The sequence below is a fragment of the Orycteropus afer genome, unplaced genomic scaffold (genome assembly GCF_000298275.1).
Source record: "Orycteropus afer afer isolate SDZICR_OR568_19922 unplaced genomic scaffold, OryAfe1.0 scaffold00021, whole genome shotgun sequence".
Taxonomy (NCBI): Eukaryota; Metazoa; Chordata; class Mammalia; order Tubulidentata; family Orycteropodidae; genus Orycteropus; species Orycteropus afer.
The window spans coordinates 15,419,086-15,434,020 of record NW_006921608.1 but is presented as its reverse complement, the minus strand read 5'-3'; the positions used below and the strand labels follow the sequence as shown (position 1 = coordinate 15,434,020).

Sequence of the window (14,935 nt, the reverse complement as noted above, 5' to 3'; positions counted from 1 at the left end):
ACACACACACACACACACACACTGCCTCACTGCCGTCAAGTCGGATCCAACTCATAGCAACCTCTCCTTGGGTTTCCGAGGTGGTATCACTATGGAAGTAGATCGCCTAATCTTCCTTCTAAGGAGTGGCTGGTGGATTTGAACCACCAGGCTTCTGCTTAGCAGTCAAATGCCTTAGGCACTGTGCTAGCAGAGCTCCTACATACACACACACACCCCTTATTTATTCATTCAACATATTTCTTGCTCAATCAAGAGCTCTTACACACAAAGCACAATTTCAAACCCTGGAATTTGATTGCTTAATCGGATTCCACCATTCTCACATCCTAGATGGATCTGTAGGAGCTCTGGCAGCGAGCGTAGCACCTAAGGCACTGGACTGCTAACCAGAAGGCTGGCTGTTCAGACCCACCAGCCTCTCCTCGGAAGGAAGATGGGGCAATCTACTTCTGTAGTGATACTGCCTCAGAAACCCAAGGAGGGGTCGCTGTGAGTCGGGTCCCACTCGATGGCACATAACAACAACAAGAGATAGATCTGTAGTCACTGCTTCCAGTTCTGTAGGAAGCTTCTTCTTTAGAGAGATGATGACAGGAAAGAACCTAGGCCTTCATGGTATGGAGGAAGAAAGAACACAGAATCAGTATTTGGGAGATGTTGTGCCTCAGCTGTGTCATAAGTATGCTAAATGACCTTGGCCAACTCAGTGAAAGTTCTGGAGGGTCTGTTTCTTCATTTATAAGTTGGATATAATGACCTCTGCCTTCTTCCTCTCACAGGATGTTGTGAAAATTAAAGGACCATAAACTACTTTGGAGAGTTTAAAGTACCTCACACATGAGAAATGTTCATTAGACAGTAAAAACTGGAGTGTTTGGGATATCTATGGAAAAAATATCAGCAGCTTAGGAAAATCGAAACCCAAAACATATCTGACAATTCCAAAAATAAGTCCAGGACACCCTATCACCCATCTAACCATTCAGGCTTGTGGGAGTTAGAGCTTTGGGGCTGGGGGGACTTACCTTATCTTGGCCCATCCTGAATATTAGTCTGTAGAAGGAAATGTTACAAAGAAAGTTTGAACAGAGGTGGCTTTTATGAAAATGAATTGTTTTGGTAACCTCTCCTTACGGGACTATTCAGTCCACCTCATTTCTACACTGATGGGACTGTTCATCTCCCTACATTTCCCTCAGGGAAGGATGTCTGCAAATCAACCCACCATGGCTGCGAACACACTTGTGTTAATAATGGCAACTCATACATCTGCAAATGCTCACAGGGATTTGTTCTCGCTGAGGATGGAAGACGGTGCAAGAGTAAGTGATCTGAATTGACTCTCTGCTTTGATTTTGTTTGGAACAACTGCTTTGCAGTGTATTTTCAGGAAGCGAATCTCTCCTGTCTGTTGCTCCTGTGAAAGTAAATGATTATCACTAATTACAGAATGGGAGCTCTGGTAGCACAGTGCCTAAGGCACTTGACTGCTAACCAGAAGGCTGGCAGTTCAAACCCACCAGCCACTCCTCGGAAGGAAGATGAGGCAATCTACTTCCGTAGTGATACTGCCTCGGAAACCCAAGGAGGGGTCTCTAGGAGTCGGGTCTGACTGGACGGCACACAACAACAGCAACAACAACAATTGCAGAATAAGGAGCTTTGGTGGTACAGTGAGGAAAGCATTTGGCTGCTAACCAGGTCAGTGGTTCAAACCCACTAGCTGCTCCTCTGGAGGAAAATCAGGTAATCTACTTCTGTAAAGGTTTACAGCCTTGGAACCCAAGGGAGGTTGCTATGAGTCAGAATCAAGTCCATGGCAGGGTATTTGGTTTTGGGTTTTAATTACAGAATGGGGGAGAGAAAACTTAACGGCATCTTAACTACAGCTTGTTTTAGTTGACAGTAGGTCATTATCAGACAAAAACTAGAGTAATTTTAGGCTGAATAAGAATATCTAGAATGAGGGGGTTAGGAACTGTGCTGTACTGTGTGCTGGAGAATTATATTCAGTTCTGGATGTCGTACTTTTGGAAGAGAGAGATGGATCAAAAATTTAAAGAAAAATGTAAAACCACAAAGTAGCAGAAGGAATCTTTAGAGAATTATTTCAGAGTAGAGAACTTTCTAAGCTTCACTTGAAACACAGAAGCTGTCAAGGAAAAAAAGTATGTGTGGGGGATAGAGAATAAGAAATTAAAACTTCAGTACAGGTTTTGCCTATCAGTTATCAGAGATCAGAAAGCTTGATGATTCCTTATATTGGCAATGGTATGTTGTAACAGGCAATTATGAATTATCGATGGGTGATGAATTGGTAAAACCCTTGGGAGGTTTGCATCTCTCTTAGGAAGGTAGTTTGGCAGTGTTGCATTTATTTATTTTAGTAACACCACTCAGCAAATTTATTGGAAAACATTTAAGTAATATGTTGAAAGCTAACCAAACCAAGAAAACCTTATCATTCTTTCTTTCTTTTTTTTCCCCCTACCCTCTAGTTAGTGCTTTACCCTCCCTTCCTCACCCACCCCTGATAACCATCCAAGGAAATTACTTTTTGTGTGAAAGTGTTTCTTGACTTTTTACAATAGTGGTCTCATACAACATGTGTCGTTTTGTTATCGACTGATGTTACTCAGCGTAATGGCCCCTAAGTTCATCCTCATTTCGTAGATCCGTCTTGGTTCTTTAACATAGTACACTTTAACGTCATGTGGTATTCAATTACATGAATGCACCACGTTTGCTGATCCATTCCTCCACTGATGGGCATCTAGGTTGCTTCCACCTTTTTGCGAATAATGCTGCAATGAACATAGGTGCGCATTACTCTGTTCGTGTCACAGCTCTTATTTCTCCAGGATATATACCTAGTAGTGGGATTGCCACATCATATGATATTTCTATTTCCAGTTTTTTTCACAGTCCCACCAGCAGTGTATGAAGGTTCCAGTCTTTCCACACCTTCCCTAGCACTTGTTGTTTTTTGCTTTTGAACTTTGCTATTAGTGCTGGGGTGAGATGATATCTCATTGTTGTTTTGATTTGCATCTCTCTGGCTCTACAGCAGTAAGTTTTTAATGGCTAATGATCATGGGCATTTCCTCATGTGTTTGGTATCTACTTGAAATGTCGCCTTTGGTGAAGTGTCTGTTCATGTCCTCTACCCATTTTAAATTGGATTATTTGTCTTTTTTGTAGCTAAGATGTTGAAGTTGTCTATAAATTTTAATGATTAGTCCCTTGTCTGATATGCTGTTGCCAAAATTTTTTTCCCAGTCTGTGGGTTCTTTTTTTACTCTTTTGGTGAAATCTTTTGATACTGAGGTCTCAGTCATCATCTTCTGGTGTTCGTGTGTTCTTAGATATGTTCTATAGTGTATTTGCGCCATGATTTAGGCACTTAGTGCCTAAGGCATCTGACTGCTAACCAGAAGGTTGGTGGTTCAAACCCACAAGCCACTCAGCAGAGCAAGACTGGGCAAATATACTTCCATGAAGATTTACCTCCTTGGAAACCCAATGAGGGTCGCTATGAGTTGGAATTGACTTGATGGCAGTGGGTTTGGTTTTTGGTTTTTAAGTTTGTCCCTATTTTGTCTTTGAGAGTCTTTATGGTTTTAGGTTTATATTCAGGTCTTTGATCCAACTTGAGTTCATTTTTGTATATGATGTGAGATTTGGGTCCTGTTTTATTTTTCTTTAAGTGGATATCCAGTTTTGCCAGCATCATTTATTAAAGAGACTATCTCTTCCTCATTTAATAGGTTTTGTCCTCTTGCCAAAGATCAGCAGTCCATAGTGGATGGATATACTTCCGGGTTACATTGGTCTAAGTGTCTGTAATTGTACCAATACCAGGCTGGTTTTGTTTTCTTTGTCTTTTTCTTTCTTTCTTTTTATGCTTTAGGTGCAAATTTACAAAGCAGAATTTGTTTTACATTCAACATTTGGTGTACATTAGGTTTCACTCCCCAGTTACCATCCCCACCCCTAATCCACTCTCCTCCTCTCCCTTCCAAGTAACCCGCTCCCCCACATTCTGTGGCCTTCTTAGTTATGCACTCCTGTCTGTCCAGCTTCTCCTCTGTGTGAAGGTTTCCCCTCTGGTGCCCCATGGCTGATTGCTCCAAGGGATGTATCTCCGTAGCGTAGGTGGGTGCATCGCCCTGGGTTGAGTGTTCTGCACGTAAGTCTTATTTACTGTTGCGCTGAGAGCCAGCCTTTGGGAGTGAGTTTTATCCCAGGCCTGAAGTGTATCCCAGGGCCATAGTCTTGGGGTTCCCACCAGACTCCATCTGACCAGTAATTCTGGTCATTATTGTGTTTTTGGATTTTGTTCCACGTTTTTCCTCCCACTCTATCCAGGATCTCCAGTTTTGATCCCTTCCCAAGTGCTTGGCATTGGTAGCCCGGCACCATCTAGTGCTGGTCTCGAGATCCATCATGTCCTAGGGCTGATTATTTCCAAATGCCCTTAGTTTTTTTCACTCTTCTTCGCTTCTGACAAGAGGAGACCATTAGCTGCATCTTGAAAGCAGCCAGTCACTACTCACCAAAGTAGGTTGTAGAACAAGATTTTCGTGTATTTTATTGTGCCAATTGAGTCTGGTGTCCCCTGTTACTATGGTCCTGACTCGGTAGATCTGGTGGATCTCTCTCCTGCGGTGTCTGGCTGCCTATGCGGGCTTGCTCTATGTTTGTCTTCTGTTACTTCTGTAACAATTGCGGGTATTTTGTATCACTGGTATCTGTGCAAGATTAGCCTCAGCTGAATCTCTCATTGGTCTAGAGTATATTCCTGTTCACTGACCCCCATCTGATCTTCTTAGTTGTCTGTGTGTTTATCTGTAGCCTGGTGTTTGGTGTTAATGCAGTATTGTGGATATACTGGTGTTAGCCTCTCTCATCTATATCTTATGTGCACAATTCGGTGTCCTCCCTTTCCCCAATGTTATCATGCTCATCACAGACTCTTTCCATACCATTCCTCCCCTTACCCAACTCAGCATGTGGCCCCCAACTAGTCTGAAATGATCTCCTCCCTATCCCTCCCATCCCGATAACCTACAAAGTGAGTTCCCTTCCCTAAGCAAACCCTTCCTTGACTTTTTACAGTAATAGGCTCAAACAATATTTGTCCTTCTGCGATTGACTTATTTCACTCAGCATAATGTCCTTCAGGTTCATCCACGTTGTGAGATGATTCACATATTCTTCATTGTTCTTTAATGTAGCATAGTATTCTGTTGTGTGAATGTACCATAATTTGGTTATCAATTCATCTGCTGATGGGCATTTAGGTTGTTTCCATCTCTTTGTGAATTGTGCTGTGATGAACATGGATGTGCATATGTCTGTTAGTGTCCTGTCTCTCACCTCTTCAGGATATATTCCTAGTAATGGAATTGCTGGTTCAAATGTTATTCTGTTTTCACTTTTTTAAGGAAATGCCATACCATTTGCCACAATGGTTAGTACCAGGCTGTTACAACTACCATGGCTGTATAGTAGGTTTTGAGATCAGGGACTATGAGGCCTCCCACTTTATTCTTCCTCTTTAATAATGCTTTATTTATCCATTGTCTCTTTCCTTTCCATATAAAGTTGGTGCTTGGTTTTTCCATCTCTTTAAAGAAAGATGATGGAATCTGAATCAGGATTGCATTATATCTGTAGATCACTTTGGGTAGTATTGATATTCTTATGATGGTAAGTTTTCCTATCTATGAGCATGGTATAGTCTTCCATTATGTAGGTCTCTTTTGATTTCTTAAAATGGTGTTTCATAGTTTTATTTATAGACGTCTTTTGTGTCTCTGGTTAGATTTATTCCTAAGTACATCATCTTTTGAGTGGCTTTTATGAACGATATTGCTTTCCTGGTATCCTTTTCAGAGTTCTTTTCATTAGTATAAAGGAATCTGACTGATTTTTGTATGTTGATCTTGTACCCTGCCACTTTGCTGAAACTATCATTTAGTTCCAGTAATTTTCTTACTGAATCTTTGGAATTTTCTATGTATAAGATAATATTATCTGAAAATAGAGGTAGTTTTATTTCTTGTAAGCCAATTTGGATGCCTTTTATTTCCTTTTCTTATCTTATTGCTCTGGCAAGGACTTCCAGTACAATAGGAGTGGTGATAAAATGTATCCTTGTCTGGTATTCATTTTTAAGGGGAGTGCTTTCAGTCTCCCCACATTGAGTAATGTTGGCCTTTGGTTTTGTATGTGTGATCTTATTTGGTTATGGATCTTATTTGCTCTTAATTATGTTCAGAAATTACCCTTCTATTGTTCAGCATTTTTATCAGGAATGGTTACTGGATTTTGTCAAATACTGTTCTGCTTGGATTGATATAATCATGTAGTTCTTTTTCTTTCTTTTATTTATGTGATGGATTATAATGATTGTTTTTCTAATGTTGAACTATCTTTGTATACCTGGTATGAATCCCCTTGGTCATGATGTATTATCTTTTGATACATTTTTAGAGTATATTGGCTAAGATTTTGAGAATTTTTGCATCTATATTCATGGGGGATATTGGTCTATAATTTTCCTTTTTAGTGGTGTCTTTGCCTGGCTTTGGTGTCAGGGTTATGCTAGCTTCATAAAATGAAGTCGGGAGTATTCCCTCCCTTTCTATATTCTGGAATAGTTTTAGTAGAATTGGTGTCAGCTCTTCTCTGTTTCGTGGAATTTTAACTTGGCAGGATTTGAGATGCAATTCCACCTCTAAGAGGTGATCCTACAGATATGTGCATGTATATGTAAAGATTTGTATCAAAGATGTTATTGTATAGCATTATTGACAGCTGCAAAAAATTTGGAAGAAAGTTTCCATCCATACCAAAAAAACAAAACCAAACTCACTGCCATCTAGTTGATTCTGACTCCAGTGACCCCTTTGGGTTTCCAAGGCAGTAAATCTTTATGGAAGTAGATTGCCCAGTCCTCCTTCTGTGAAGTGGATGGTGGGTTTGAACCACTAACCTTCCATCCATAAAAGATTGGTTAAATAAATTATGGTATAGCTATACAATAGAATATTATCCAACTGTTAAAAGAACGAAGCAGTTCTAGATGTACTAATAGGGAATTATGCCTAAGATATTTTTGGTGAAAAAGCATGATGCTGAATGGTTTGTATAGTATGTTACTGTATTAATTTCCCAGAGCTGCCATAACAAATGACCACCAACTGGGTGGCTTAAAACAACATAATTTATTCTCTCACAATTCTGGAGGCTGGAAGTCTTAAATCAAGGTGTGTGCAGGGCCATGCTCTGCCTAAAGGCTCTAGGGGAAAATCTTTCACATGCTTTTTTCTTAGCTTCTTGTGTAGCTGGCAGTGCTTGGTGCCCCTTGGCTCATAGACACCTCACTCCAGTCTCTGCCTTTGTCATCTCATGCGTATTCTTCCTGTGTTGCTCTATCCCTTCTCATCTTCTTATAAGGACACCAGTTGTATTGAATTAGTGACCACTCTAATGACCACATCTTAGTTTGATTATATCTGCAAAGACTCTAACCAAATAAGATCACACTCACAAGTACTGAGGGTTAGGATTTCAACACATCTTTTGGGGGAACAATTCAACACACAATAGTTATCACTGGTGTATTTTGTAAAAGATTCTTTGTAACATATAATTTCTATCTATCTATCTATCTGTCTACATATATGTATGTATACACACACATATGTGCACACATACCCTTTTGTAATGTTTGCATTTTGTTCCATTTATATTATTTATTAGAATATAAAAATTAAAGGGTATTGAGGCAGCTCAGAGAGGAGTCTGCACTTGTCTCTGTGGGTAATGACAGTCATCATCAGAGCCACCATTGGCTCTTGTTAATTAAATAACAGGTATAAAGAAACATATCTATCAGTGTATCACACATTTATTTGTTAATATTTTGATGACTGTGTTTCAAGATAATTGGTTTCCTTTGCAACCCTATGCATTTTAAAATGTTATTCTGAATGTAATGAATGTCAGCTGTGTGATTAATGAGAAGAGCATGGGCTCTGGATCAGACAGACCTGGATTTGAACCCCAGCTCATACTATTGGGTGACCTTGTACAAATTAGTTAACCTCTTAGAGTATTGATTCCCTTTTCTGTGATGTGAGGATAATAGCTCACAAGATTGTCATGAAGAATAAATGAGATTATGTATTTAAAGGTGCTTAGCCCAGTGCCGGCACATACTAAGTGCTCAACAAATGGTAGCCATTACACCTACTTCTCATTTGTTGTTGTTATGTGCCCTTGAGTCAGACCTGACTCATAGTGACCCCTCCTTGGGTTTCCGAGGCAGTATCACTACGGAAGTAGATTGCCCAACCTTCCTTCCGAGGAGTGGCTAGTGGGTTTGAACTGCCAGCCTTCTGGTTAGTAGTCAAGTGCCTTAGGCACTATGCTACCAGAGCTCCTACTCCTCATTTAACTATCTCATTATCCAACATTTTGAATCTACAGCAATAGTGAAACGTCTACTATCCAACTATTTTGCTCACTGATGATGTACATCTAGCAGTAATAAATGCCAAAGTGTGAGGCAAGAGTAACGCTGGCTGTGATGGTTAAGGTTAGGTGTGAACTTGGCTGGGCCATGATTCTCAGTGGTTTGGCAGTTATGTAATAATATAACTTGGCAGTTATGTAATGATGTAGTCACCCTCCATTCGGTGATTTGATGTGGTCATCCTCCATTTTCACGTAATGTTGGTTTTTGTGTAACAGCCTGGTCTTTGGAACCTAATCACATTGATAAGTGAGGAGTTGGTGTATAATCAGCAGCAGCAGAATTGGTTCAAAGAGAGGATGACTGCTTTTGTGGTGAGGTAATGAATTCCCCATTAGTAGAATGTTCAGGCCCAGGCTGAATGGCCACTGGGTGGGATGTTGTAAAGAGAATGCAGTCACCAGAGAGATAGACTAGATGACTTCTAAAGGTCTTGTCCAACTCTTTAATCCTGGAACTCTGTGAAAATTCAGTTCTGAGAGCAAACACAACTCCGTTCTAGTCTATTTGACTTAACTACAAAAAAGAAAATGCCAAAGGAAAGTTAGGAGGGCCTCCTGCACACAGCCAGCAAGTAGGTTGCTATTCTTCCTGATTCTGAAAGGAAATGTCTGGGCACTTCTCAGCCTGACACTCTTCCACTCTGCCTTGTGTTCACCTTTCCTGGAGAAGCCTTCTGTGCTGCTCTGTGCATGAAGGACTGCAAGGACTGGTCTTGTTTTGAAAGAAAAAGATATAAAAGGAAGAAGAGAAAACAGACTCACTGGAAAATTATTCTAGTATTTCTGGAATCTGCTAGAGAGCGCTACACATGCCTCCTGAGGGTATTTTTTTGGTTGATGTGAGAAAAAGCTCTGAATGTAAATAATGCTCAGAATTGACCTTTTCCTTTCTCACTAATAAAGGATCAATAGGTTGGGTAATAAGGAAAAGCACTTAATGGAGAAAGAAAAGTACCCACTCCTCCAACACAGACATACACAATTATGTTAGTATGTTATACAGGCCAGGCATGGAAATATTTTTTGCATGTGTGTGTGTGTTATATTGTTGTGTTTCACTTTCAAAGATTAGATAGCTGCTTGATATGGCATAGTGCCTAAGGCGTTTGACTGCTAATTAGATGGCCGGCGGTTCAAACCCACCAGCCACTCCTCAGAAGGAAGGTTAGGCAATCTACTTCCGTAGTGATACCTCCTCAGAAACCCAAGGAGGGGTTGCTATGAGTCGAATCTGACTTGACGGCAGTGAGTTTGGTTTGGTTTGACATATAAAAGAAAATGTTGCAGCCCTTGCTGTAGACTGTATTTGAAATGAGATCATCAATTTGAGAACTTTTTTCTTATGTGACCCTAAATAACAAGTTTCTTTACACCCAGATTGCTTAAGTATTTGCATAAAGCTTTCATCTTTCTTTTGCTGTCAACCACCTGAGTTGCCTGAAAAGCTTCAGGGTAGATAAAGTATTCACAGTGATAATTTCTTACTAAGTTTTAATTGATCAGTAGGATACTTATAAGTGGGCTAATCAAACGACACCTCACTCATTTATTCTTTCAACATTTATTGAACACCTCCCAGAAGGAGTTCTGGTGGTATAGTGGGTAAGGCATTTGGCTAGTCACCAGAAGGATGGGTTCAAATTCACCAGCTGGGACTGCAGGAGGAAGATGAGGCAATCTACTTCTGTAAAGATTTACAGCCTTGGAAACCCAATGGGGTTCGCTGAGTCAGAATCAACTCGACAGCAGTGGGTTAGGTTTTGGTTGCTCGTGGGCCAGTGATTGAGTACAGAAATGAAGGAGACATGGTCTCTGCTGAGGAGTGACTCACAGACTAGAGGAGGTTATTGTTGTTGCTAATTGCTGTTGAGTCAATTCCAACCATGGTGACCCCACATGTGCAGAGTAGAACTGCTCCATAGGGTTTTCAAGGCTATGACCTTTCGGAAGCAGATCAGACCCATGTAGTTAAACAATTCTGTTTGGTGTATGTGTTGGGGGTTACTTCGTAGAGTAGTCAGTAGACTATGAGCAATTTGGTATTGGGGGTTTTGTCCTGGTCACTGTTGCAATACTGCTGTGCCCACTGCCTTACATAGAGCAGGTGCTCAATAAATAAATTTTTATTGAGAAGTCAGTAGTGCTAGGGGCACACAGAGTAACTAACACAAGCTGGGTCACTAAGGAAACTCTTGGAACATCTGATGGCTAAGCTGAATTTAAAGACCCTATCTCCATTTTCTGTCAGATGCCAGCTCTGGGGTCATGTTGCCCTCCTGGAGTCAAGTCATACAAATCTTTTGAATGTTGTCAGGCCCTTCAGTATACTCTGAATATGATTCTTCCAAGACCTGGCAATCAGTGGCCAGGGAACAAGGTGCATCTGGTTTCCTAGACAATTTGTACCTCTGCTTTTGCTTGTGAAAAACACATTTTTTTAAAATCAATTTAACAAGGCAGACATAAAGGCAACAGTGAAAATTAGTGTTACTCTTGACCCTCCCCATGTGTCTTTCTCATCTGTCCTGTGCATTATCTGAAAAAGAAGTAAGGGTGTTCCTCAAAGTAGTGATGCCTCCAACTGAAACATAATTTTCTACTACTCTTGTACATAAGTCATTTTTTATTATTTATCATCTCAACTTCCCTCTCATTCCTGTAGGATGTACTGAAGGCCCAGTTGACCTGGTCTTTGTGATTGATGGATCCAAGAGCCTTGGAGAAGAGAATTTTGAGATTGTGAAGCAGTTTGTCACTGGAATTATAGATTCCTTAGCAGTGTCCCCAAAAGCTGCTCGAGTGGGCCTGCTCCAATATTCAACACAGGTTCGCACAGAATTCACCCTGAAAGACTTCAGCTCGACCAGAGACATGAAAAAAGCCGTGGCCCACATGAAATACATGGGCAAGGGCTCTATGACAGGGTTGGCCTTGAAACACATGTTTGAGAGAAGTTTTACCCAAGGAGAAGGGGCCAGACCTCCTTCCGCACGGGTGCCCAGAGTGGTCATCGTGTTCACCGATGGACGGGCTCAAGACGACGTCGCCGAGTGGGCCAGTAAAGCCAAGACCAACGGTAATATGGGATGGAGGTGTGGTTTACATCACTCAGGGGCCACAGCTGGCAGTAGGGTGAGATTCTTTATTGAGTAAAGAAATAATTCCTGTCAATCACCATTATGCACCTTTACTAAACTGCCACCTAAGGCCTTAACAGGACCCCACCAGAGTTAAATAAAATACTCTCAGAATGAGAAATCTCACAAAATGGTTAGTTTACACACAAACCACACCTGGATAATCATCTACTGATTTACTAGCTAGCATGTGGCACGTCCAGGGGAGAGGAATTATTCCCCTTTTTGTTTTTGACCCTTAAAACCCGTTCCCAGGGTTTCCCAACCCTTGTTTTGTTTGTTTTGTTTTCGTTTTCGTTGGGATTTTTCCCCATTCTTTTTTTTAAACCCAATACTTTAAGCGAGCACTCTGAAAGCACAGTAGCCTTACATAGAGAATACTCTTGTGTTTTCAGAAGGAAAATTTAGCTTTTGAGAAAATGAAAATGTTGGGAGAGATTATGACTCTAAGCTCTGTGGCTTCGTAAAGCTCAGCCTCTTCCCTGAGTCTTCCTGACCCTGTGTGTAATGCAGGCAGAGACTTGAGGGTTCCCTTAGTTGTACAGCTGTGAAGTGCAGGAGAGGAGTAGGCCCTTGGAAAAGGAAGCCAAAAAGCAAGGATTGTTGGTGGAGAGAGTGGTAGAGATGGTGACACCTCTAGATTCCTTAAGGAGATTAAAAAAACTTGAGATTGTGAAGCAGTCTGTTTGCAAGTCACCTTCTTTAAGTGCTTGTGCAGGGCACAATGCTTTATCAGGTCCTCTAAGAGGGAAAATGTAGCTGTGATGATAAAGTGCTTGAGGCATTTAACTGCTAACCAGAATGTTGGTGGTTCAAACCCACTTCTGCTCTACAGAAGGAAGATGAGGCAATTTATTTCTGTAAAGATTTATCACCTGGGAAACCCATTGGGGTCGCTATGCGTCAGAATCGACCCAATGGCAGTAGGTGGGACAAGGGGAAAGGAGTCACTGGATAGTACAAACAGTTAATACATTTGACTGCTAACCAAGAGTTGGCAGTTTGCGTCCACCCAAAGATGTCAGGGAAGGCTTGACAGTCTACTGAAAAATCAGCCATTGAAAACTCCATGGAGCACATTTCCACTCTGACACACCCATGGTCACCATGAGTCAGAGTGGCCTCAACGGCACTGGTTATATAAGGAGAAAAGAGTGTGTATAGACCAGGGCCTTATCCAAGATTTTATGAACTCATGCTAGATCAGGCCTGGCACATAGTAGGTGCCTGACAAAGGCTTGGTGAATGAAGAACAAAGAAATGAAAGTACTAGCAATCCCATTGATGAATTCCATGCCTCACCACAGGAAGACATTCAGTCTCTGTCTTTGTGAAGGAGGTCATTTTATGGGTATTACTCACCTCACTATTCACTCCTTTTTCCCTAATCCAAGAGAGTGGCAGCCAGAAAGTTTCCTGCCCTGAATCATCTGGTTGGACTGTAGAACTGGCTGTTGACATCCAGTTCCTCTACTTCTTTCCAGTCCAGCCAACTTGCTACAGTTCTATCAAACCCATGAACCCCTCTAGTCTGTGTTCCTAAAATGTGTTGGAAGGGACATCTTGGTCTCTGGAGACCATGGTTATCCCTTTTATTGCCTCATGAAGATCAGTCCCCCTCACCCTTTTCTCCATTCAAACTTCCACAAATGACTCAAAGGCAAGAGGGAGGAGAAATAGACATTTATTTAGTTCTTAAATCAACAAGATTTATCTGAAATCACATCCTCTAATGGACTTAATTATTTCTATGTGTAGCTAACACATTCTTTAAAATAGTAGTTATCCTTTTTAGGAAGTTGTGTAGAAAGTCACTGGCTCCCAGGCAAATATGCTGAAATTGCCTACTGACCTTTCACAAACTTAGAACAAGGCATTAACTCTTACCCCTTGGCTCAAAAAGTTATTTTTATATGTTTTCTAAAAAATCTAATCTGATGAACTGGCGAGACTAAGATATTAGTGCTGAAAAATGTTGCAAATCAAGCAGAACTTAAGCTCTTACGGTGTTTTACTTTCAGATGAGTAGTATATGGAGAGAGAGGTCTAATGATTAATTTTGTTTGGGAAAAGCCTTTGGAGTAACCTCATACCTCATATCCCTTTTGAAATCTAGAGTTGAATTCTTGAGTTTGTTCTTTTTCCTGACTTCAGGGATTTCTGATGGGCTGCAGATTCTCCTTTTCAGCTTAAAACCTCATCACAAGAAAGGCTGTGTCTTTCCAGGAGGGGTGAGCAAAATGCAGCTTCCCTTGGCCCCAGGCCAACTTCAAGTTCCTATCTTGCACCTTTGAGCAGTTGTTGTTGTTATTATGTACCATCAAGTTGACTCACAGTGACCCCTCCTTGGGTTTCTGAGGCGGTATCACTATGGAAGTAGATTGCCCAACCTTCCTTCCGAGGAGTGGCTGGTGGGTTTGAACCACCAGCCTTCTGGTTAGCAGTCAAATGCCTTAGGCACTACACTACCGGAGCTTTGAGCAGTAGAAAATATAAATTTACCTGTTTCTTAGAATTCGTCCAGATGATATTCCCACACAGTAAGCCATAAGGTTAGTGCTGTTTTCTCTTTATCCAGAAGGCTAATTCAGGTAAAAGTTTGAAGATGTGCGGAACTGAGTGACAGGTTAGCCCCCCAACACCCCTGGAGGCCTCACCTTCCCCTCTCTTGAATCCTTCCCTTTTGCACAAAGAGCCAAAAGAAAGATGGAAGAGTAAAAAGGGACATTCCCGTGGACTCCCTCGATCACACCACTCAACATCTAGCTGGCTTTGGGTGCAGTACACATAACTTCTATACCCTGGAACCACAGCTCTAACACCTTGTTCTTAATTTGCTCTGCACTTTAGGTATAACTATGTATGCTGTTGGGGTAGGAAAAGCCATTGAGGAAGAACTACAGGAGATTGCCTCTGAACCCACAGACAAGCATCTCTTCTACGCTGAAGACTTCAGCACAATGGGCGAGATAAGTGAAAAACTAAAGAAAGGCATATGCGAAGGTACTGTAGCTTATGTCTAGGAGACACCTTAGCAAAAAGGGCAGCATGATCCCCTTTGAACAAGAAATTCTTAACTCATTCATTCCTTCAAAGTGCTCAGCAAAGTGCCCCTTTGATGGGCCAGGTGAGTGGTATCTAGAAATACTAAGCATAAAAAAGGATCAGAGAGGAAGAGAAGCCCCAAAATAGGAGCTAACAGTGCTTGAGCTCTGTGCCAAGCAGTGATTTAAAAAAAAAAAAAAAAA

The 14,935-nt window shown here is 41.2% G+C and overlaps 1 protein-coding gene across 1 annotated transcript in view; it reads left to right on the top strand.

Moving 5' to 3' along the window:
- MATN2 (matrilin 2) overlaps positions 1–14,935 on the top strand; it is a 192,954-nt gene that overhangs the window by 173,508 nt on the left and 4,511 nt on the right. The window contains exons 13-14 of the mRNA XM_007934845.2: positions 11,213–11,626; positions 14,538–14,690. Of these exons, the coding sequence (XP_007933036.1) occupies positions 11,213–11,626; positions 14,538–14,690 (567 nt within the window). The remainder of the gene's footprint in view (positions 1–11,212; positions 11,627–14,537; positions 14,691–14,935) is intronic.